Source organism: Podarcis vaucheri, assembly GCF_965113315.1.
Source record: "Podarcis vaucheri genome assembly, chromosome: 6".
NCBI classification, from domain to species: Eukaryota; Metazoa; Chordata; class Lepidosauria; order Squamata; family Lacertidae; genus Podarcis; species Podarcis vaucheri.
The window spans coordinates 19,886,735-19,911,856 of NC_138764.1; the positions used below are offsets into that span (position 1 = coordinate 19,886,735).

Here is a 25,122-nt window from a genome sequence, read left to right on the forward strand (position 1 = left end):
TCGTGAGAAGGGAAGACTCCCTGGAAAAGACCCTGATGTTGGGAAAGATTGAGGGCACAAGGAGAAAGGATCGACAGAGGACGAGATGGTTGGACAGTGTTCTCAAAGCTACTAACATGAGTTTGACCAAACTGCGGGAGGCAGTGGAAGACAGGAGTGCCTGGCGTGCTCTGGTCCATGGGGTCACAAAGAGTCAGAAATAGCTAAACGACTAAAGAACAGCAACATATATTGATGCTCAGTTGAGCATGCTAATACTATGCACTTGCTTCTGAGCACCCCTTTCTGCTTCTAATCCTGTCAGTACACAACCACCTGAGTTCGCTATTTAGAGTGAGTGGTAATTCGAAGGCCATGCAACTGTGTTTTATGTTTGTTGCACGAAATGTGTGTAGGGAAATCAAGACAATGGGGCCAGAACTAGACATTGGAGAAGCTTCCCCTTCATCCCTCTGAGTGTCAAGTAATACAAAATAATATGTGCCATGTCATCAACATATTGAGCATTTCCAAATTACAGTTCCAGGTCATTGGCTGCCACTTACAGGGGTGGGGAAACTCTTAATGCAAATGGTGATGTCATGCCAAATGTTTTATTTTGTCAGATGGGAAAGAGGAAATGCTGGGCTGCTGTTTTTGGAAGCGTTTATGCAGCTCCAATAGCACCTAGTTCCAGCTTGATACGCTTTTGTGAATTGCTGCATGATAAGATAGCTGGAAGGCTGCAATTCGCTCAGATTTTATGCGGCTGCTGAAAGGATTAGGAACTTGGGAGGATGTTGACAGCTGGATGGTGCTTTGATTGGCAGAACAAAAGGGGGGGAAGAGATTTGAAAACTCAGAGTGTAAAAATTGGGTGCCACTTTTACCATGCAAGAGTGGAAAATCATGTCCGTGTAGTTGTACTTGCTCAGACAACTACTGGGGCCAATAAAGGCGGTTTCTTTGTAAAAATCAATGCTGCAGACAGTTAGTGGAAATCAATGGGATATAATAGTAATAATGGAAAAAGATTTATTTGGTCTGACATTAAGTGAACATTATGATCCACACTTTCATTTCTCGACATACTTTATAAAAATGTATGCATTAAAATGCCTAAATGCATCGTAAAATTTCTCAGGGGTATCGTCGGCATCTTCACGGGACGGCAAAACTCTCTAGGATAATATATTGCCTGCTGTAATATAGTGTTAGCAGCTGCAAAGGTGCAGTAAGAGAGATATTTTTTTGGAGATCACACTTCTCTGAAATATACCGTATTTTTTGCTCTATAAGACTCACTTTTTCCCTCCTAAAAAAATAAGGGGAAATGTGTGCATCTTATGGAGCAAATGCAGGCTGCGCAGCTATCCCAGAAGCCAGAACAGGAAGAGGGGTCGCTGCTTTCACTGCGCAGCGATCCCTCTTGTTGTTCTGGCTTCTGAGATTCAGAATATTTTTTTTCTTGTTATCCTCCTCAAAAAACTAGGTGCATCTTATGGTCTGGTGCATCTTATAGAGTGAAAAATACAGTAATTTAAAGTGGAGGGAGGATAAAAAGGGTGGCCAAATTCACTTTGGGGACATTTGCAATGGTGGAGAGAGGAAAATATTCCTTTTCCCCCAAAAGAAAGGAATGGATTTCAATGACATTTTGGTTGGAGCTGGTGCATATGTGTTGGTGCTGACCTTAATGAAGTTATGAGGGGTCTGAGAGGAGTTTGGTTTTCTTTCTTGGACTTTTAAAATTTCCCATTTTTGTTTGGAGTTATTCTGACTTCATGCATTTCCTGGAATTTCCCTATTGGAAGATGTGACACACCCACGGACATTCCAGGAAGTGTGTCAGCCTGGGAAAGATGCCTATGGAACCCCTGAGAGATGGGCAATTATTGTGGAGTGGTTGTTTTTTTGCTCTCAGACGATCTGCAGGTAACTTCTTGTGGCCAGTGAGTTTCCTATGGGGGGGGGGACAACTCCACTCATAGGAATTCTGGGAATCATAGGAAATAATGGTGTGTGTGTTGAGTAGAAGCAAAAACACCACTATCCTATGCAAAACGTGTAAGTTTATTCAGAAAGCACCAAAACACCCCTAATTGGGACAACACAAAAACACAATACAAGTCCTGTGAAAATTCTCAAAGTGTGCAAAAAGATACATGCGTATGGGTGGTTAGGATCATGCCCATCAACCCTGCCTCCTACCAACCTCATATGTTTGAAGTTGTGTCTTCATGGAACCTGCATGAAGCCTCACTCCAATACATGTAGGTTCTGAACATGCAACATACCCTGCAAAAATCGAGGACATAGATATTCCATGCAGAAGCTGTGCATGTTGGAGTTCGCTGCATACATAGACACAAGCAAGGCAATGATCTAAGGTTCATGGGTGTGATGCCAGCACTGCCATTCATTCATTTCTAAACACTCTGATTCTTTGTAGAGGGCTTGGTTAATTTATATTTGGATCATAATTTAAATATATTTCCCACACCCAAGAGTTGAAGCTTGTAGCGTAACGTCCCATGCTTTGGTAAACCTGCCTGTCTGCTGAACTGTTTCATCATTATGTGAAAGGTGATGAGGAGACGGAACGAAAAGTATGTATTCAGGGAATGTGCAACAACAAAGGAGTCCCCCAAAATCGTTGCGGTAATAGTTACAGCATCGGTGTAGCTTGCACACATCATAGATGGCAGGAGTGAAAATGAGCTGCATTTATTCACATTACTATATGTACCACTTTAATAAATCATGTGCATTAATCTAGATGTAAAATCTTCACTGACTCTGTGAACTTACCAAGAAAGGATGTGGGGCTGCAGTCCATTTCACACTTACTTGGAATTAGACCCCACTGAACTTAATGGCACATAAAGGTAAAGAGACCCCTGACCGTTAGGTCCAGTCGTGACTGACTCTGGGGTTGCGGCAGTCATCTCGCTTTACAGGCCAAGGGAGCCGTCGTACAGCTTCCGGGTCATGTGGCCAGCATGACTAAGCCACTTCTGGCGAACCAGAGCAGCGCACGGAAACACCGTTTACCTTCCCGCCACAACGATACCTATTTATCTACTTGCACTTTGACGTGCTTTCGAACTGCTAGGTTGGCAAGAGCAGGGACCGAGCAACGGGAGCTCACCCCGTCGCGGGAATTCGAACCGCTGACCTTCTGATCGGCAAGTCCTAGGCTCTGTGGTTTAACCCACAGCACCACCCGTGTCCCTTAATGGCACATACTTATGGGTTAATACAGTGGGTTGCATGGCTCATTGAAAGTACTGGACTGGGACTTACTCAGCAAACTGGACTGAATGCAATGGGATTCACTTGCACTACCTGTTGGGGTTGTGGCTATCAGGATTTAAATAGTTTAACTGTGCAGGATTCGACTACAACCAACCCACTCCGCTATAAACCCAAAAAGTTGCATCCCATTGACAGCTGTATTAATAAGATGCTCAACCTTCTTTTACTGCACATCATCTCATGAAAAGACTTAATTCTGGTGAATATATATTAGTGTCAAAACAAATCAATACTAAAAAAAAGGTTATAGATATTTCAGTCTTTAAGCAGGGCAAAAGACCTGTACTTCTCCAGATATTGACAGACTACAACTCCCACCCCCCTTGACCATTGGGCATGCTGACTAGAGATGATGGGTGTTGGTGTCTGACAACACCTGGGGGTTCTGCACCCCTCCTTTAAAATGTTGAGATCTAGGCAATAATGCATGTATTTTCTGTTTTCTGTTGCCTTTTACTAAAAATGCACCCTGTTAAAAACCTCTCTCTAGTTTAATTAGAGGTATAGCATCAAAGTTCACTACCATCCTCCTCCTCCTCATCACCAACATCTTCTTTGATTTGATGTACAAAATCTACATGGAGACTCCTTTTGGTCTTAAAAGAGCAATCACAGTGGAACTGACCTTTACCTTTCATTCTTTCATCTTATCAACATTCATTTGGGTTGGAATTGGCTTTCTGATGTGCACCTGGTCTGTGAGGTAGAAGCCTTTGATTTACCCTGGGGGAGCTCCTTTGCATTCAAACCTGTAAATCCATGTTTAACTCCCACATGCAACAATGTAATGAAACAGATCAAAAAGTGTTATCGCATGCGATTCAAAGCACCACACATCTGAGGAGCACTTGGCTTTGTTCGGTCTCGAGGCAATCTGTATTTTGCACCTAGTTTGTGTTCTGTCAAAGAGGGAGACATCCCAAATGAAACACCGCTAAGTTTTGTTATGACCATTTCTAGTTTAATATCTTTCATGCAGTGGTGCTAAATGGAGTTCAATCTAACTGCATCGTGATCCCAAGCTGCAAATTGTCTGCTTTAGGGAGGACACAAAGACAGTCACCCTGTCCATGTGATTCTTCGCTAGTACAGCTGGTGGTCAACTCAGTAGCTTTAAAATAAAATAAAAAATCCTTCCAGTAGCACCTTAAAGACCAACTAAGTTAGTTCTTGGTATGAGCTTTCGTGTGCATGCACACTTCTTCAGATACACTGAAACAGAAGTTGCCAGATCCTTCTATATAGTGAGAAGGTGGGGAGGGGTATTACTCAGAAGGGTGGTGGGAATAGGAGATTGGCAGATAGCTGAGATGAGCCTGTTGACGACTCTTAACGACTGCAATAGGTCTTACAGGAAAAGGCACCTTCTCACTATATAGAAGGATCTGGCAACTTCTGTTTCAGTGTATCTGAAGAAGTGTGCATGCACACGAAAGCTCATACCAAGAACTAACTTAGTTGGTCTTTAAGGTGCTACTGGAAGGATTTTTTTTATTTTGACTATGGCAGACCAACACGGCTACCTATCTGTAATCAGTAGCTTCACTTAGTGTCTATCATTATAAGCAACTCTTGGTGCAGATAAGTTAGGTCACAACCTAACTTTGAAATAACCGAATGCAGATTATAAGACAATGAATTCCAAGAACCTAGCGGTCAAATCAGGAATAGTGTATGTGCAAGTTTGCAAGGATTCTGCAAGGTGGACAGCCAATGGCTTTGCATCTCTCCCATTTGACCAACCCGAATCAACACAGGGCTGATATGCTGGCGAGACTGAATGTGCTACAGGGAGGTATAAGGGAAATGCATCCGGAAGACAAAAAGTATTGAGGAGTTAGTGATCTGGCACGGTTACCCTTCCTGCCTCTGTTCCTTCCCCCTCCCTCGCTCTTGTTAAGTTTTTTTGATGGTGTGAGAACAGACTTTAACATCTTGGGAACATTGGGAGGAGGTGAAGCCCCCCACACAGCTGCCTTAATCAGTTGTGGAGGATAATGCTGCGTACCTTCTTTGATGTTGGACATTGTTTTGAGAAAGTGAGACTCTGGATGATTTGCACGTAGCCAGTCTGGCAAGCAACACAGGCTATCTATAAAATTGGACGGTTTGGGCAGAGTTTCTTTGAAGTTCGTGCATGAACTGAATGACCGCAGGGCCATGCAAACTGAGGCTACGTGGGGAAGTCACTTTGCCGCTTCTTGAGGGCTTCCAAGTGGCAGACTGAAGTGCTTGCTTGGTATGTATACATTGCTTGCTGTTTTATAATAATATCTTTAATCTTCTCACTCACTTGTGTATTTTGTATTGCTTCTGAATCTCATTTTAAAAGAACCACCTGGCATTTGGCAAGACAAGGAGATTCCACAAAGCATCACTCGCAGAGAGACTATGCCCCTGTGGACAGAGGCCAATAGAATCAGACCATGACCCAAAGCTAACCTGCCTGCAAAATCTGGACTCAAGGGTCTAAGTGATGACAGAATCCTAACGGTGGAATCCTAGAAGCAGATGAAGAGAGATATGACTTCTTAAGAGTTGAGGTGTCAAGGAAAAACTGATCCTGCAGATTTTTGGAATGGTGACATTCACTCCAAACCCCAGAACAGATATGCAGCTGTATTTTAATTATAATGTGAAAGCTGAATACAAATGGGGAAAATATGTGCACACTTTGATTTCTAGAGATAGACTGCTCACCGGATGCATGGAGGGAAGACTTAAGAGCTCACCCATGGTTTGACTTGCAGGTATGCAAGTTGCTATGTTAGACCTGCTCCCAGCTATGAAGACTCTGGCTAGTTTACTTGAACTTTCAGCCTCATCCTGAGCAAACTTTCAAAGGAGGATCACCTGGAGAAAGCCATCTGGTTGACCTCACTTTTCTTATGCCCTCTAGGGAGCTCCCCCACATTATCCCCTAAAACCGGGGAGCACTTTGCAAGCTGCTCTCCTAGCACGGAGCCTGGGCACTTCAAATGAGCTTCCTTTTATGGAGAGACAAATGAAGTGCTCTCAGAAATTCAAACACTGGCAGTTGCTGAATCAAACATGGTTTGTCTGTGAACTTTGTTTACCAGGCATTATCCCTTTTTATTCAGTTGTTTTGGATTTTATTCACTTGTTTTGAATTATTTGTAGATTTGCCATTGTTTGCCAAGATGCTTCCATTTCGCAAATGTGCCAGGGAAAATACCATTTGCTCCAGTATTTTATTATAATGTTGAGCATTGTTTCCTTTCAAAATATATTTTGTTTGCTTTTACTTTATTCACCCACAAATTGTATTGCTTAGACTTGGCACCAGCTGATGTCTCTTATTACCAATGGATTTCCACAGCATACTAATTAGGGTTATAAGGATAGCCACCAACTATTATCTATGTGAAGTATTTTGGACAGTCGAAAAGTGCTATATAGCTTGCAGAGCAAGAGCTTAAGGATGCTACTGGACCTGCCACTGGACCTGAAATTGCACATGGCATCAGCACCCAAGAGTTTGCAAACTGCAACCTTTCCTGGAGTAAAATGACCCAGCAATGGCGATTCTGCCCTGGTCTCCACATATGGCTGCCTTTCACGAATGGTACAGAAACTGCAATGGATGCAAAATCTTACTTATTTAGATTTATACGCTGCTCTTCAGACAGTAGCAACTCACAGCAGCTGCCATAGCATTTGAAGTACCAAAGCAACAACACAATAAACAATTGCATCAAAAAAAATACAGCATAAAACAGAAGCAGCAGAATAGCAATAAAAATCAGGTTGAAAATATGCATTAAAGCTCAAGTTCTAAAATGTGTGAATGAATAAAAAGGTCGGAGCTTTGCCATGGAAAAGACAACAGACACCCACGGTGCCCTGAGGAAAGCAACCCAGGGGCACAACTGAGAAGGTCCTATCACAGTTCACCACTTCTCTCTCCTCCAAAGGCTGCATTCGGTTATTTCAAAGTTAGGTTGTGACCTAACTTATCTGCACCAAGAGTTGTTTATAATGATAGACACTAAGTGAAGCTACTGATTACAGATAGGTAGCCGTGTTGGTCTTGAAGAAGGGCATCTGAGAAAGGCCTTCTTCAGGTCTGTGTGGCAAAAAGCAGTCCCTGATGTGCCCTGGACCCCAAGGTCTTTAGGAGTTAAAGGTTAAAATTGGCTCTTTAAGTGAACTTGGCAGTGGGCCAAAACCCAGCTCCCTTTTTGTGTGGCATTTGTAAGTTGTCCCCTAAAACATATAGTTCTCTAGGATGAATGGATACAAGTTAAATGCCAAATGAAACATGCACTTTCTAAGTCTGCAGTATCTCGTGGGTTTGGGCAAGGTACTTGAGGAAACCACACAATGGAGCTGCCCTAATCCCTGGAAGCAGAAAGAGTCAGGGAAACTCCAACAGGTTTATTTATCAGTGAACAACAGTCAGCATAGCAGCTAGGACAGGCATAGGCAAACTCGGCCCTCCAGATGTTTTGGGACTACAACTTCAATCATCCCTAGCTAACAGGACCAGTGGTCATGGATGATGGGAGTTGTAGTCCCAAAATATCTGGAGGGCCGAGTTTGCCTATGTCTGAGATAGGACTTACTACATAGGCAAGACTTAAGGTTCCTACTAGGTAAAGGTAAAGGGACCCCTGACCATTAGGTCCAGTCATGACCGACTCTGGTGTTGCAGCACTCATCTTGCTTTATTGGCCGAGGGAGCCGGCATACAGCTTCTGGGTCATGTGTCCAGCATGACTAAGCCGCTTCTTGTGAACCAGAGCAGCACACGTAAATGCCGTTTACCTTCCCGCCGGAGCAGTACCTATTTATCTACTTGCACTTCGATGTCCTTTCGAACTGCTAGGTGGGCAGGAGCAGGGACCGAGCAATGGGAGCGCACCCTGTCACAGGGGATTCAAACCGCTGACCTTCTGATCAGCAAGTCTTAGGCTCTGTGGTTTAACCCACAGCACCACCTGCATCCCTGAAAGGTTCCTAATAGTTTCCAGCTAATGTGGAGGGAACAACATCCAGACAAGGGAGGGGAGTTTCTATTACATACCAGGCATGTATTTTAAGAGAATGGACGGACACACACAAGGACCACCACAGCAAGCAGTTCTCTTTGATGTCCACTCCCAGTGAGAAACCTAGCTACTATATTTTATAATAGCTGCAGATTCCAAACTCCATGTGCAACACGTTGCGCTAAACCACATGATCATTTGGGAGCTGAGTTGGTACAGACTGCATGGAGCCTGTAACACCATTTCCCCCAAAGAACATAATGGATTTCCAGTTCATTTCATTTTAAGATGCTCATGTTGCCCTTCAAAGCCCAAATAGTCTGGGTCCAGGGTAACTAGTTCGTATACAGGCTTGCTCACTGAGATCTTTCTCAAAGGCTGCTTCATGTACCATCAACTCCATAATAAAACATGGGTGTAGATGTGCTCCAGAATTCTCTCCCAAGGGACGTCCTTTACTGGACGTCTCCTTTACTGCATGGTAGAGGTCACACTATCCATTCTTAAGGAAATAAGCCCTAAGTGCTCATTGGAAGGACAGATCTTGAAGCTGAGGCTCCAATACTTTGGCCACCTCATGAGAAGAGAAGACTCCCTGGAAAAGACCCTGATGTTGGGAAAGAATGAGGGCACAAGGAGAAGGGGACGACAAAGGATAAGATGGTTGGACAGTGTTCTCGAAGCTACTAACATGAGTTTGACCAAACTGCGGGAAGAGTAGGACACGACTAAACAAGAAGCAACAGAGGTCACACTAAGGTGGTCATCTTCTAAAAAGCTATTGGGTTGCCCTGTGTAGCTCTTTCCCCCTTGTTTATGCTGCTTTTTACAATGCTTCTGCCGATTAGTTTTGACTTCCCTGCAGTTTTAAGTAAGAGGTGTATGTCTTTTTGTGTTGGTTATCAGTGAACACCCTTAAAGCAATGAACACACAACATGCAGATGACTCATGCCTCCTATGAAGCATACTCCTTATGAATGTACTTGTTGGTGTCTGAGATTTGGACAGCAGTCTAGAAACAGTTAGGTGTGCCCATGTCCTGGTCAGCTCAATGCAACTTGAAGTTCTGCATTTTGAGACCTGGTGTAATGCGATGGCAAAGGTGAGCCAGGTTGTCTCTGATACAAATCTCACCTCAACTGCTACTCACTGCATGGCCTTAGACAAAGCCATTGTTTTTCCCTCTCTCCAACTCTCCTCACCTGCTAAGTCGCATCCCCCCCAAAAAAAAATGTGCTAATGAAACTTATGGCACTGCTGTATGTATTACGGAGATGGATTGAAATGTTTTGAAAAACTGAAAGCGCAACATCAATGCTAATGGTGAATGTTTTTATTAGACTTCACTTCAGTGACACTTGATCACCTCTAGCGTTTGCTTGTCCATGTCTTTATTTCAATAAGGGGCAGTTAGCTAGCAGACACAGAGCCTCCGTTGATTAAAACTCCATGCAAACTGACAAATCACAAGCCAACTTAAACCATTTCCATTCTTGACTTACTATGTCATTGTGTTTTAAATAGATTAAAAAGCCTTTCTGTAAATACGCATTCACGAGATGAGGGTGATAGAAGAGACCCAAATGCCTTTACAAATGTATTTTCTTCATGGGGAAATATTTGCAGTTCTTTCCAAAGGGAATTAGCCAAGGCACTTGCAGATATACGAAAGCAAAAGATTATAACGAATGCATTCAGCAAATGTCTTTTATTTAGTAATGTAGACATTTGCTCAGCATTCTAATAGTTCAATATGTATATTTAATAAGTCCATCAGACATTATTCAGATCTAGCAAAATAACCCACCAAATGCTTGGAATATGGATGGAGAAACCGTGTGGGTGGCTGTTTACCTCTGTGTGGCCATTTAGGAAAGACCCTTTGCTTCCATATCTGAGAAGGGCAGACCATGCCTTTGCCCTTAGTGTCACCAAGCAAGGATGGGGGAGAAATTTGCTTTGGTTCGTATTTTAATGAGGAAGTCTAATGCTCATTCGCAGCTCTAAACAATATGTCAGCTGAAATGTGGCTATCCTTTTGAAATTTGCATTTCTCTGAATTTTGTGATGCTGGTCTTTCAGGTAATCTGTACAATGTATATTCTAAGTATGCATTAAAATAAGGTTCTATGGGGAAAATAAAAAAAATGCATTTCCTATGGGGAAAACCTATAGCAGGGGCCAGCAAACTTTTTCATCAGGGGGCCGGTCCACTGTCCCTCAAACCTTGTGGGAGGCCAGACTATATTTTGGGGAAAAAATATGAACGAATTCCTATGCCCCACAAATAACCCAGAGATGCATTTTAAATAAAAGGGCACATTCTACTCATGTAAAAACACACTGATTCCTGGACCGTCCGCAGGGCGGATTTAGAAGGTGATTGGGCCGGATCTGGCCCCCAGGCCTTAGTTTGCCTACCCATGAGGAATATGTAAAAATGGATTGTTAACAGGTGATAATTTAAAGTTATAATATATTAAGATAAAAGATTAAGATAAAATTAAAGAGGGAAAGGATTTGGTGAATTAACTAATTTGAATTGGAATACAAAAAAGGGAGGTGTGAGGTCAGGGAAACAAGCAAATGAAATATAAGATATGGAAAGACTGATTTGTTTTTAACTGTTTTTTACTTTGTATTTTCATTTTTGTTTTTTCCTCCTTTCTTTTATTTTTTTCTCTTTTATTTTTGTAATATGTTGAAATTGTAATAAATATCTTTAAAAAAAAAATAGTTTGCCTACCCATGACCCGTGTTAAAAACAAGCCAGAATCAAACCGACAGATAGCTTGGAGTGTACTAACAAAGACAGCGGAGACCTACAGGTCAAGATTTGTCTGGTTATTTCAAACCAATATATCAAATAAATTTCACTCTTCCTTATTTTTACATTCCTGTCCATATAGCCTCTTCTTAGTTTTGTCTTTTTCTACCTCAATGCCCTCTTCTCTTGCCACCCTTTTGACTCAGGAGTCTTTTTCTACTACCATACCAGTTTGCCCCTTCTCTGGGAGAATAAACACAACTTACTCAATCGAAGCCCTTCTGCACTCTTTGCACCTCTGTGACATCACAGCAGGTCGACTAATCACTGCTTGAGATTTCAGCAGAACTACCACTGCAACATTCTTATAATATTCAATACGGAGGGATATTGAAGGGATGGGGCGTGCTCAATAAAGATGCAATGGAAGCTTATTCCTCTGCATATGAATATTAAAATAACAAAACTAGTACATACAGAAGATGCTTTATTTTGCTTCTTCTTCCCTCCCATTAAAGCTCCATATGGAATTTTAGACTTGCACGATCACTGTCAGATACAGAAAACGGCATTTGATTGCAAATCTTCCTCCAGATCTGACAGCCCACAAATGTTACTTTGGCTTCTACATTGTAAAATGAAAATGAAAAGCCAGATGATTGAATGAATATAAATTGTGTGCTGCTCAGATGCTATAAAAGACTGCAAAACTTTCCAGTTAATTCAAGACGATGATTATTTCTTTCAATGCAGGCTGATTTTTGAAGTATAAAGTGACCATATAAATTCTATGTACGATAGAAAGACAAAAGGAGGCTAAGAAGTTTATTTACATGGAACAGAATGCACCTGTCTGCATACTGGGATTAATTCTAAGCCACTGAAAATTGAAAAAAAATAAAATCATTTCTATTGAAGGGAGATAATTTAGTGCAGGAGCTTACTGAACAAATAGTTGCATTTCCATTTACCAGTCACATATTTCAGGTGTAAACTGTATGTGGATCCAAGTTTGTAAATCAGCTGGGAGATGCTCTCTCACACTGCTCAGATGACACAGGTAGGATTGGCTGGATTCAATGGGACTTCTTACGAGTTCATTTGTATAATTAAATACCTTTACAGTGAAAACTTGGGAAATGCCTAAAACATATTGTAATGTGTATGGGTTGCTCGTGCGTAAGTTGCCGCCTCTCCAGGCTTTGTTGCCTTGCTAAACCTTTCAGTCTGGGCAGCCCTTCACTTCGTGGCTGCCTCAGTCACTAGCAGAATCCGTCAGTGGGCGTTTCTTAAATCTTTTCCAACATAAAAGTTGTTTGACACCCAGTCTCCTCCTACTCTCTCTGTGCGGAAGTCTTCTGCGCAGGGTGGGCGTGGGTAGTGGAGGACCCGTGCTCTCCCCGCTGGTGTCCGGTGAAGAGTCCTGGAGCCCTCTCGCCGATTCCCCCATCAGCCCATCTATATCCCTGGTGTTGCGCTGATTTGCTTCCCCATCTGCGGAGCTGCCTCTCTCCCTGCTGGGCCCTTCTCCAGCATCATTTGAGAGCCTTCCCTCCGCCAATAGCTCCGATGTCAGTTCCCTGACACATAGCTTTCCAACTAAAACACACACACACCATCACTTTATAGGCTAGACAAATCTTATGACTGATGGCATTATTTCCATAGGTATTATGTCTGGTGTTCTGGATATACCCTTCATATATAGAAATCACCTCTGTGCCAAATTGATCCTTATGATGATGCAGGCAAGAAGATGATGGAATTTTTTGAGTCTAGCCCAGGGGTTGGCAAGGCTTACCAGCCATGGGCCAGATCACTCCCACGGAGATCATCTGATGGGCCGGGCCGGTGCAGCGCAATGCTGGAAATCGCTTCTGCATATGCTCAGATGCTGAAAATCATGCCTGCGCAGAAGCGATTTTGGGTATATGCGCATGCGCAGAGGCGATTTCTGGTATCTGCGCATGCACAGACTCGATTTCCGGTGCTATTCAGTGAGTCCCCGCACTGTGCTGCGCTGGTTTAGTGCAGCGCTCGGGGGACTCACCAGACGGGCAGATCGGTTCGGGGACGGCTTGGGGGCCAGTAAAATGGTCTTCGTGGGCCAGATCTGGTCCATGGATCGCACATTGCCAACCCCTGGTTGGCACATTAGGAGGGCCATTGGTTCCATACTCATGCACTCTTCTTGGGGTGAGCTCTAATTAAAGCACTGTCTGGCCTATACCTGATTTTAAAATAAAGAACATCAAGGAGAGAGAACCAAGGCCTTGAAGTTGCCCATCATCAGTTAGGCATGTGAAGATCAGATTGAGTAGACATACAAGGTCACTTGGCCACAGTCTACTCCACCATGATTTCCATTGTATTTCTGGTATGCAAAAAGCAGTCTCCTTTTTCCCCTGTTCTCTCAGCTCAAAGGTTACATCATTACAAAAAAAGGTCAATTCTCTAAATGAATCCGAACGCAGAAAATCCCTTAACAAATAGAAGACTTAGACGTGTTTACATTGCAAATTTAAAGCAGTTTAAAGCCTGTTTAATGTTAATAGCCACAAACCAAAGAGCCCTGGGAATTGGAGCTCTCTGAAGTGAGAAGAAACTTCACACAAAGAGTCCTTGGTGCCCTTTCAAGAGCTGGATTCCAAGCATTCTTCAGGATTTCAAACAAATGGTAGCAGAAATGGATTAGGGCGAGTGCTGTTGACCCATTTAATTCACAAGCACATGGTGCACATGTATTTCTAACTGGGAGCATTTGTACCACAGCTGACTCTTGTTGTGGCTTTCTAGATGATTATGCACAACTGTGCCTGGATGGGAGCCAGAATACCCTACACGAGGCATCCTCAAACTATGTTTTGGCACTACAACTCCCATCATCCCTAGCTAACAGGACCAGTGGTCAGGGATGATGGGAATTGTAGTCCCCAAACATCTGGAGGGCAAGTTTTGGGATGCCTGCAATACACAATAGAATAATCACTTCCTTGTTTCGCTTCTTTGAGTACAGGGTTTCCCAAACTTGGGTCACTAGCCGTTTTTGGACTACAACTCTTATAATCCCTAGCAGCTAGCAGGACCAGTGGTCAGGGATGAGGGAAATCATAGTCCAAAAGTAAGTGGAGACCCAAGTTTGGGAAAATGTGTATCCTGTTTTAGTGGAACCACCCCTCACTTCCTTCAGATATTTTTAATGATGCTTTTTAAGGATGCTTCCTGCTCATTTAATTCTTATACATCCTCCTTGATATATTGTTATGGAAGTGCATATTATGAAGGAGGAGGAGGAGGAGACAACAACAACAACAACAACAACAACAACAACAACAACAACAACGTCAGTGTGGTGTAGTGTGGAGCCAGTGTGGTGTAGTGGTTAAGAGCGGTAGTCTCATAATCTGGGGAACCGGGTTCATGTCTCCGCTTCTCCACATGCAGCTGCTGGGTGACCTTGGGCTAGTCACATTTCTCTGAAGTCTCTCAGCCCCACTCACCTCACAGAGTGTTTGTTGTGGGGGAGGAAGGGAAAGGAGAATGTTAGCCACTTTGAGACTCCTTAGGGTAGTGATAAAGCGGGATATCAAAACCAAACTCTTCCTGGGATCACAGTCGTACTTTGGTTTTTAAACAGAATGCGTTCTGGAAGTCCGTTTGACTTCCAAAATGTTCAAAAACTAAGGCACAGCTTCTGACTGGCTTCCGATTGTGCAGGCAAGCCAGAAACAATGGCGGAAGCAAAAAAACATTCAAAAACCAGAACACTCATTTCCCGGTTTTGATTGTTCGGGAGCCGAAACGTAGGAGTACCAAGGCATTCAACAACCAAGGTATGACTGTGCCAAACACATGGAAACTACAATTATTACATGAGTCATGAAAGCTGGCCACATTATTTATGGGAAGGGGATGGGGAAGAGAAAAGCAGCAGAGGGGTTTGCAAAAGGACCCCTGCTCAATGGAATGTGCACAATGCCTTGCATGCGGAAGGTTCCAGGTTCAACCCCTGGGATGACGTCTCACATTAAACGATCTCAGGTAGCAGGGCTGGTCAGGACTCCTTTATGAGATACTGGAGATCCACATTCCACAAGGTTAGAAAGAGGTAGGGCAGGAGGACCAGTGACTTAACCATAAGGTTTTCTTTGTGACCTGGAAACTGCAATTAATCCAGAATGCGGCAACTAGACTGGTGACCGGGAGTGGCCGCCGGGACCACATAACACCGGTTCTGAGAGATCTGCATTGGCTCCCAGTTCGTTTCCGAGCACGATTCAAAGTGTTGGTGCTGACCTTTAAAGCCCTAAATGGCCTCAGCCCAGTATACCTGAAGGAGCGTCTCCACCCCCATCATTCAGCCCAGACACTGAGGTCCAGCGCCGAGGGCCTTCTGGCGGTTCCCTCATTGCGAGAAGTGAGGTTACAGGGAACCAGACAGAGGGCCTTCTCGGTAGTGGCGCCCGCCTTGTGGAACGCCCTCCCATCAGATGTCAAACAGATAAACAACTACCTGACATTCAGCAGACATCTTAAGGCAGCCCTCTTCAGGGAAGTTTTTAATATGTAACGCTGTACTGTTTTTAACATTTGACTGGGAGCCGCCCAGAGTGGCTGGGGAAACTCAGCCAGATGGGTGGGGCATAAATAATAATAATAAATTATTATTATTATTATTATTATTATTATTATTATTATTATTATTATTATTACTGGAGTAATCTGACCCTGTACGGCCCAATCTCATGCAGTCAGAGGCACAGTTGAAATAGGGAGACTCAGGCTGTGTAATTCTGCTCTGCATAGGATCAGCCTGATAATGACTTGGCAGGGAGGCAGAAGAGGTGGCTAAGGCACCCATAACATACTGCAAGATTCTCATAAAACCGATATGATTTATTCTAAGGCATTTGAGGCATTCTCCATTTTCTATAAGAAAAATTATGCTCTTGATTTGAATTTATGGTTGCCATAAGACAGCAATCTGTCCCTCTAGTGAATAACTGTTGGTATAGTGAATCATATTTTGCCTTGGCATAGTTTCAGCGAATATTCTATTTACTATGGCTCCCCTCAGCTTCAATGGATGCTGGATGGAATCCTAATGACAGCACGGTTGTAAAAGAAGAGAACAGTCGAGGCTGTTGGATTCTTCTTCTTTTAATACCTTTGGAAAATGACCAACTGAATCTGGGAAATCTGCACTACAGATAATTTAGGAGAAGTGTCGTGTCAATGATTTATGGACCTTCTATCAATGAGTAAAACGCTTCTGGAGGGCGGAGGATCTGTCACTTCATCATAATGCATTTTTAAAGTCACCCTTCATAACTTAAAAGCCATCATTGTTCTTCTCTTCGGGGATATACTATAATTAGAGAAATCCATCTGGAAGGTATTACAGCCTGAAATTATATAGCAAGGAAGCCTTGGTTCCCAAGCAGACTTCCTTTTCACATCTTGGACCAAAGGAAACGCTGACAAGCTAATCTAGGGAGATGGCAGACGAGAAACCAAAATGAATTGTAGCATATGCCCCAACCCCAACTCGTTAAATTCAAATCAGATTTTGGAGCAACGTTGAATGTGGGCCTGGAAGGAAGCAATTTAGTGATAAGCCCATGGAGCAGAGAGCTTCATTTATTTATTATTTACATATTTATATATTTCTGGGTGGAACAGAAGCAAGATGAAAATATGGCTGGGAATACCAGACTAAGTTCAGGGTGCATGTCCTGGTGTCCATACTGTTATGTACTGAAGTTCTCACCCTGGGCCAGCAGGGGGATACTGTAGATAGTTATGCAAATGAAGGATTGAAAGTGACGTTCAGTGATTGGATAGTTTTAGAAAGTTGTTACAGTAACGTGGTACTGGAGCTCTATATAAGCAGGCTGACTGAGCCCTTCAGTTCAGTTCAGTCCTGGCCTGAGAATAAACAAGAACTGTTTGAAGAATCGCTGTGTCGTTTGATATGTTCACCCACAACTTAACACATAGCCCTAGAGAGCTTGGGACGAGGATGTTTGAAATATATTTCCCCTTATATATCTTGCACTCTGCAGGTGATGGCGCCTTGCAGATACCATCTAATTAGGAAGTCCATTCTGTATGATGAAGGAGTTGGACGCCTAGTGTGGCAGCACCCAACCTTTAGATCTCCCTGTTAAATATCAGACAGAAACTGTCACTGTTGTCTTTCCAGCACCTATTTAATACCTTCTGTCTTCAACAAGGCTTGCTAAATTGGGAGTTTTATCCTGTTCTGTAACTTCACTGGAACTGAATTGTTTTATATGAAATGGTTCTACATGTGGGATTGCTTAATCGTTTTTTATATTTGAAATTGTTTTAGGTTTTTTTATTGTTGATGTTATCATTGCTAATGGCTTCAAGTTGTTTCATAGGAAGCTGTTTATAAATGGAAATAGATAAATCAATATTGATAACCAACCATCCCATTTTATATAAGCTTGAATAGGCATGAGTTCTTCTTTGAATTCTTTTTGCTCCCTTTAAGGGTTGGTTTATCCATGCATATTCATTCATTCTAATGGCAATGGCAAGTGGTGACCTGTATGTGCAAAGGAGCTGCAGTGGATCAAAAAGCAAAGTAAAAAAAGGACCCCTGGATGGTTAAGTCCAGTCAAAGGGGACTATGGGGTTGTGCCACTCATCTCGCTTTCAGACTGAGGGAGCTGGCATTTGTCCACAGACAGCTTTCTGTGTCATGTGGCCAGCATGTCTAAATCACTTCTGGCGCAAGGGAAACACCATGACAGAAACCAGAGTGCACAGAAATGCCATTTACCTTCCTGCCACAGTGGTACCTATTTATCTACTTGCACTGGTGTGCTTTCAAACTGCTAGGTTGGCAGGAGCTGGGACAGAGCAACAGGAGCTCACCCCATGGCGGGGATTCGAACCGCTGACCTTCTGATTGGCAAGCTCAAGAGGCTCAGTGGTTTAGACCACAGCGCCACTCGCATCCCAAAAAGTACCATCACAGCCAATAGTTAGACCACAAACTATGGTTGCCACAAGGACTGGGATTCCCAGGATTTGTCTTCTACAAGGTAGGAATTGTATTTGGCAGCATAGTCAGATCTCCCAACAAACAAGGACAATCTCAGCCCTTGTTAGCCTTTCCTCACCCCAGGAAAAGACATCATGCCTGTTCTACAACTGGAAGAGCCAGTGACTGCAGGTTTATGAATACATAACGCAGGGCTGGTCCAAGACTTGGACCCTCAAATGGTGGACCCCCAATGCCAGGGAAGAAGGGCTGAGTGAGGATCTACATCAGGAACAGGGGCGGGGATACAGATCAACATCATTATCTTGCTGCCTGAAGCGATCATCTCACCTTGCCTCATCGGTGAGCCAGCCTTGGCATAATTTATCACAGTCACTTATGTCTGACTTGCCTGTTCTATGTTCAATATATTTGTCTGTGTTTGCAGGCAGGCTTTAGTGCATTCTAACATCCTGCACCAGTGATTTGCCATGGTCCATTCCCTCCTCATCAAGGCCAAGGGATAACATTTTCTGAATGTGGTAATCCTTCATTGTTAGACTTGAGTTAACCTGAGATGTGCTGGCCATACTTTCTGCATGGAGTGTGGGAACTTTAAATGGTTAAAAGGGAGAGGGTCACATCATCTGGGAGCAACTGAGAGGCAGAAATCAAAGGTTTCCAAACATAATTCCTACATGATGCATGCCACTGTAACTCCCAAGTTCGTATTATTTCTTCTATATTTATAGACTGCTTAAATCAGAAAACTCTTTAGGCAGTGTATATAATAAAATTATCACTCCATAAAACCAGCAAAACTGGTTTTTGTTTTTTAAAAAAACAAGTATACATAAAATAGTTGTCAACAAAATATGGATAAAATCAGAAAACATATCGAAAACAAATATACATGACTAAATTATATGTCTGGGTAGGCTTGCTAAAACAAAGAAGTTATCAGCAGACATCTAAAACAGTATAGCAAGGGCACCTATATAGAAAACGTATGTGTAAAATAAACAGTATTTTAGGTTGTGGGAGGAAAGATATGTACCTGGAAGAATGTTCTGCTAAAATCAAGGAGGCTGACTTCCAACTAAAGGGTGTTTGGATTGGAGTTTTATCCTAATTGTGATTGCATTTACATCAAACTCGGGGGCCTGAGTACAAATTACACTAATGTAGCGCTTAGCAATCATGTGGGGCGCTTGTTTGTGTGAGTGTGTTTTAAAGCAGTTCTAGGCTGTGTGTTTGTGTTTATGATCAGCACTGCAGAACATGGGGAGAGGTTTCAACCTTCCCTCCTGAGAGTGATCTTGGCAAATATCCCTTGCACCACAGACCAATTAGTATGGGGTGGGGGTGGGGCATTAAAAACTTCTATTGGCAACAAAGGGAGATCCCCACTCAACATTAATTTCTACACTGGAGGGAGAAAGTGGTTTTTACCAGGAAGCAAGGAAGCATTTAGGGACGCAGGTGGCGCTGTGGGTTAAACCACAGAGCCAAGGACTTGCCGATCAGAAGGTCAACGGTTTGAATCCCCGCGACGGGGTGAGCTCCCGTTGCTCGGTCCCTGCTCCTGCCAACCAAGCAGTTCAAAAGCACATCAAAGTGCAAGTAGATAAATAGGTACCACTCCAGCGGGAAGGTAAATGGCATTTCCGTGCTCTGCTCTGGTTCACCAGAAGGGGCTTAGTCATGCTGGCCACATGACCTGGAAGCTGTACGCTGGCTCCCTTGGCCAATAAAGTGAGATGAGCACCGCAACCCCAGAGTCGGTCACGACTGGACCTAATGGTCAGGGGTCCCTTTACCTTTTTAAAGAAGCCTTAACTTGCCTTGGCCTAGTGGCTACACCCTTGGACAATGGACTTTGATTCTAAGGAAGCGTGTACCACTGGTGCTATCTTCAGGGGGCTGTGGGTGCTGCAGCCCCCACAATAATATATTTATGGGGGTTAAGGCCCCACAAAGTCAATGAGAAAAGTTTAAGCGTTTTTCTCTGGCCCTACCTTTTGGCAGGTGGCTAGCGCCACTGTATTCTGCTCTGGTCAGACCTCACCTGGAGTACTGTGTCCAGTTCTGGGCACCACAATTCAAGAAGGACACTGACAAACTGGAACGTGTCCAGAGGAGGGCAACCAAAATGGTCAAAGGCCTGGAAACGATGCCTTATGAGGAACGGCTAAGGGAGCTGGGCATGTTTAGCCTGGAGAAGAGGAGGTTAAGGGGTGATATGATAGCCACGTTCAAATATATAAAAGGATGTCACATAGAGGAGGGAGAAAGGTTGTTTTCTGCTGCTCCAGAGAAGCGGACACGGAGCAATGGATCCAAACTACAAGGAAGAAGATTCCACCTAAACATTAGGAAGAACTTCCTGACAGTAAGAGCTGTTTGACAGTGGAATTTGCTGCCAAGGAGTGTGGTGGAGTCTCCTGCTTTGGAGGTCTTTAAGCAGAGGCTTGACAACCATATGTCAGGAGTGCTCTGATGGTGTTTCCTGCTTGGCAGGGGGTTGGACTCGATGGCCCTTGTGGTCTCTTCCAATTCTGTGATTCTATGATTCTATGATTCTATGATTCTAGGATGCAGAACTGCCTCTCTGTGACAGAGAATGATAGAGAAGAGAGAAATAGAGAGGCAATTCTGCATCCTAGGCTGTCTCAGCCAGGGACAGACGTTAGGGAGAGAGAGAGAAGAGGGACAGAAACAGCCAGTGTCTTTTTCCAGCTGACAGCTGTACTGAATGCTTCAGTATCCCTTGACTCATCACTGTCCTTTCAGACTACAGTGGTACCTCGGGTTACATACGGTTACAGACTCCGCTAACCCAAAAATAGTGCTTCAGGTTAAGAACTTCGCTTCAGGATGAGAACAGAAATTGTGCTCCAGCAGCGTGGCGACAGCAGGAGGCCCCATTAGCTAAAGTGGTGCTTCAGGTTAAGAACAGTTTCAGGTTAAGAACGGACCTCCAGAACAAATTAAGTACTTAACCTGAGGTACCACTGTACACTAGTTAGCGTTCCTCATGTCAGCCTGCTTTGGCTGGGAAAAGCCATTGGGATGACTGAATGTGTGAAACGAGCCCTTTGAAGTGTGTGTGCTTTTATATAATCTTGTATTAAATATTTAATTGGGTTACAAAAATACGCACATTGCCTCTGTTTTCGGGTCGCAGAGTCTTTTTCTGCAAATTGGTTATGTTTGATGTGAGACACTGGAGTATAAGATTGGGGGTGGGAGAGAAGGGATGGCAAACCTAGATTATTTTACTTAGTGTATGTATGAGGTTTTTGTGTTAACATCACTTGGGTTCGAAGGGAAGGGAGGGAGGAAGGAAGGAAGGTTTGAAGGAAGGAAGGAAGGAAAGAAAGAAAGAGAGAAAGAAAGAAAGAAAAGGGGGAGAAAGGGAGGGAAAGGATGGAGGATTGGGAGAGGGTATCACTGTGGCGGAGTTGGAGAAGTTGGAGAATAGCTATGCCGGAAAGGAGATCAAGGATGGAGAATTGGGAGAGAGGGGATCACAGTCACTGCCAGTGAGGCTCAAGGTGGAGGCACAGGCCCCGGTCCAGTTGCTGTCATGGTACCAGAGCGTGTGACCTGCCGTAACCTGCCCCACACTACACCGTCATGACATTGCAATGTGATGTCATGATGTTGCAGCACTGGGCAGAGCACACTGGGCACCCACAGCCAGTGCCCGCAGTGTGCAGATTATCATCCTGAGACAGAAAGCTTTCAGCAATAGTGCCATCCACACATTACTCATGCATAGGGCATAACTGTGTAGGGAGGAGAGTAGGGCCAGCTGTGACATAATATCTCTCCCTTCCTTCACTGCTTGCTCAGGATTTGTTTAGGATTGCGGCTTTAGAACGGTAGGCAAATTGTAATCTCTCATCTTGACAATTTACGCAGCTTAGCAGTAGAATAGAGTCACACCCTCTGGCTATACTCTGATAGAAATATCATGATATTGGCAATCCCTTTGTTCAAGAATGGTGCAAAATCACTATCAAAGAGACTCTGACATTTTCCTGCATGCCCATGTTATGCACCCATAGTGCCTGTTGACTTGAGGAATATACACAAGTAAAAGCATTAGGAAGATTTGTCCCAGTCATTCGTATTACACTTCAGATGGATGATTTACACAACCCCAACTTTTCAGAAGCTGGTTGGAAACCACTGGGCAGCTCCTAGCTGTTCAAATTCACCAAAGAAACAGGAGAGAATTACATTCCCACGACTTACCGTCTCCCAAATGGATGATTGGGAAAGCAGCCTAAAACTGAGGATGCACAGCTTAAAATCTACAGAGCCCCCAAATGGTGAATTGGTGAGATTGGAAGAGTGGGATGTCTTCTCTTCCAACTCTCTCCCCTGATATCTGTGAGAGAGCTGGGGAACATGTTTTGCATCTTATCCCGGTCATGGATATGCCACTAAAAATGGCGTCCCCACAATGAATGCTCCCCTCCATGCATCACATGACCAGGTAAGGTATCAGCCACTCCCTCAATATGCCATCAAACTGGAAACTGTTGCCATGTCTATCCATGTGAATAACCCTTCAGTGTCAAAACAGCGTGCTAGGTCAGTGATTCCTAAACATGTAGGGCATTTTGAAGGAATGTAGCCTTATCTTTGCAAGTTTGTAGTAGCTTGCGTTTCTACCACTTTCCGCCATCTCTACAAGCTTAGCCCCATTTGGGAAACACCGTCCTAGGTTGGTTGCATTTTCTCTTTTATTTCTCTTACCTTTGCCTCGGCAAGCTGATGAGTGGCTGTTTATGGCACCTCTTACTAAGGCTAAAGAGCTTGTGGACAATTTTCTGCGCCTTGAGGAACAGCTGTTTCGTGCTGGTTTCCAGTTGCTCATAGCGATGCTGGAAATTTGAGTCCATTGTCCACAAGTGCATAATGGCTGACGTGTTGAGGAAATAGTTCATGGGCAGCCTTTTCATAAAGAACTTGAATTCATCTGCAAAATGGCAAAATTCAACACTCTTTTAAGATATGCTTCTGTGAGCCTTTGTGCAGCAAAACAACAGTTACCTCTAGCTTGTGTCCATTTTTATCACTTTAATTTATCACCCTTAATGGACAGTAGAACAGCAGGTAAATGCAATATTCTTAAACGTTGTACACAGCATAACTATTAATGTGACATGAGCTTTTCAGAAGTGCAAAAGCCTGCTTTCCGTTGCTTCACATTTGACAAATTGAGCATGGTTTCATTAGGCTTGCAACCCTACCCGCACTTCCTTGGGAGGAAGTACCCAGGATAATCAGTCAGGCTTACGTCAGAGTAAATATACCTGGGATTGTGCTGTATGACTCCCTCCTCAAAACAACAACAAATCTCTGGTTACGTGAAACATATTCAGTAAACACACAAGAAGTAACCGGCTGTACATTTGAAAAAAATAATACAGTGGTACCTCAGGTTAAGTACTTAATTCGTTCTGGAGGTCCATACTTAACCTGAAACAGTTCTTAACCTGAAGCACCACGTTAGCTAAGGGTGCCTCCCGCTGCCGCCGCGCCGCCAAAACACGATTTCTGTTCTCATCCTGAAGCAAAGTTCTTAACCTGAAGCACTATTTCTGGGTTAGCTGAGTCTGTAACCTGAAGCGTATGTAACCTGAGGTACTACTGTATATACTATTCATTGTATTGAATTGTAGATTTCAACAGAAGTAGCTCATAAAGTTCAACGAAAAAGGTAGAAGACCTAGTATGGACCTTATGCATAAACTGATTAGAGAATGAACTGATCCACTGGGTATCCAATGAATAGTATACATTATTTTTTCAAATGTACAGCCTGTTACGTGTTTTAGAAACCCCTCATTCAAATATAAGCGCTGATGCAACTCAGCGGCGATAACTGTGTACTAGGGAAAGGGATACACTTGGGCATTTTGAGAACAAATGCCTCTTGAGATGGTCATAAGTCTTACTTCCTTCACTTCAAAAGATCTTATGTCTCTCAAGTTGTAATGAGTATTACTTTGTAGATCAATTGGTAGAGCGTGACACTCTTAATCTCAGTGTTATGGGTCTGAACTCCACGTTGGGCAAAAAATTCCTGCATTGCAGGGGGTTGGACTAGATGACACTTCGAACTCTACAATTCTATGATTCTACTTCATAATGTGGTAGAGTAACCCTACTGAATTTGGGGGCCCTGGTCACCTCCCAGTACATTTCCGAGCACATTTCAAAGTGTCGGTGCAGAGGTTAATATTAACTTCAACTAATCCAGAATGCAGCAGCTAGATTGGTGACTGGGAGCGGCCGCCGAGACCACATAACACTGGTCTTGAAAGAGCTACATTGGCTCCCAGTACATTTCCGAGCACAATTCAAAGGGTTGGTGCTGACCTTTAACGCCCTAAACAGCCTCTGCCTTGTATACCTGAAGGAACGTCTCCAACCCCATCGTTCAGCCCAGACACTGAGGTCCAGTTCTGAGGGCCTTCCGGTGGTTCTTTCACTGCGAGAAGTGAGGTTACAGGGGACCAGGCAGAGGGCCTTTTCGGTCGTGGCACCCGCCCTGTGGAACACCCTCCCATCCGATGTCAAGGAAATAAACAACTATCTGACTTTCAGAAGACATCTGAAGGCAGCTCTGTTTAAGGAAGTTTTTAATGTTTGATGTTTTATTGTGTTGTTAATATTCTGTTGGGAGCTACCCAGAGTGGGTGGGGAAACCCAGCCAAATGTGTGAGGTATATATAAATAAATAAATAAAGAATAATTCCCCAAATTTGGCCCTGAATGTGCTACTGGCTTGAATATCCAAATATTTCTCTGTCAAGGGCTGCATTACCTTGGGTGTAATCGGGGTTGGGGCTTCAAACAAATGGAGGATGTAGCTAGAGCCAAAAGTGGGCAGGACCAGAACAAAAAAAAATGAGTAGGGTCAGAACCAAGAGTGGGTGGGGGGCACCCCTTTTCTCTCTCTCTTTCTACCACTCTTTCCTGTATGTGGCGCCGTTCACCACTGTCTCGA

General features: G+C 43.6%; 1 protein-coding gene across 2 annotated transcripts in view; it reads right to left on the bottom strand.

Annotated features, from left to right (window-relative positions):
- BRINP3 (BMP/retinoic acid inducible neural specific 3) overlaps window positions 1–25,122 on the bottom strand; it is a 275,919-nt gene that overhangs the window by 21,039 nt on the left and 229,758 nt on the right. For both annotated transcript variants that reach the window (XM_082225464.1, XM_082225465.1), the window contains exon 7: window positions 22,863–23,085. In XM_082225464.1, coding sequence (XP_082081590.1) covers window positions 22,863–23,085 — 223 coding nt within the window. The remainder of the gene's footprint in view (window positions 1–22,862; window positions 23,086–25,122) is intronic.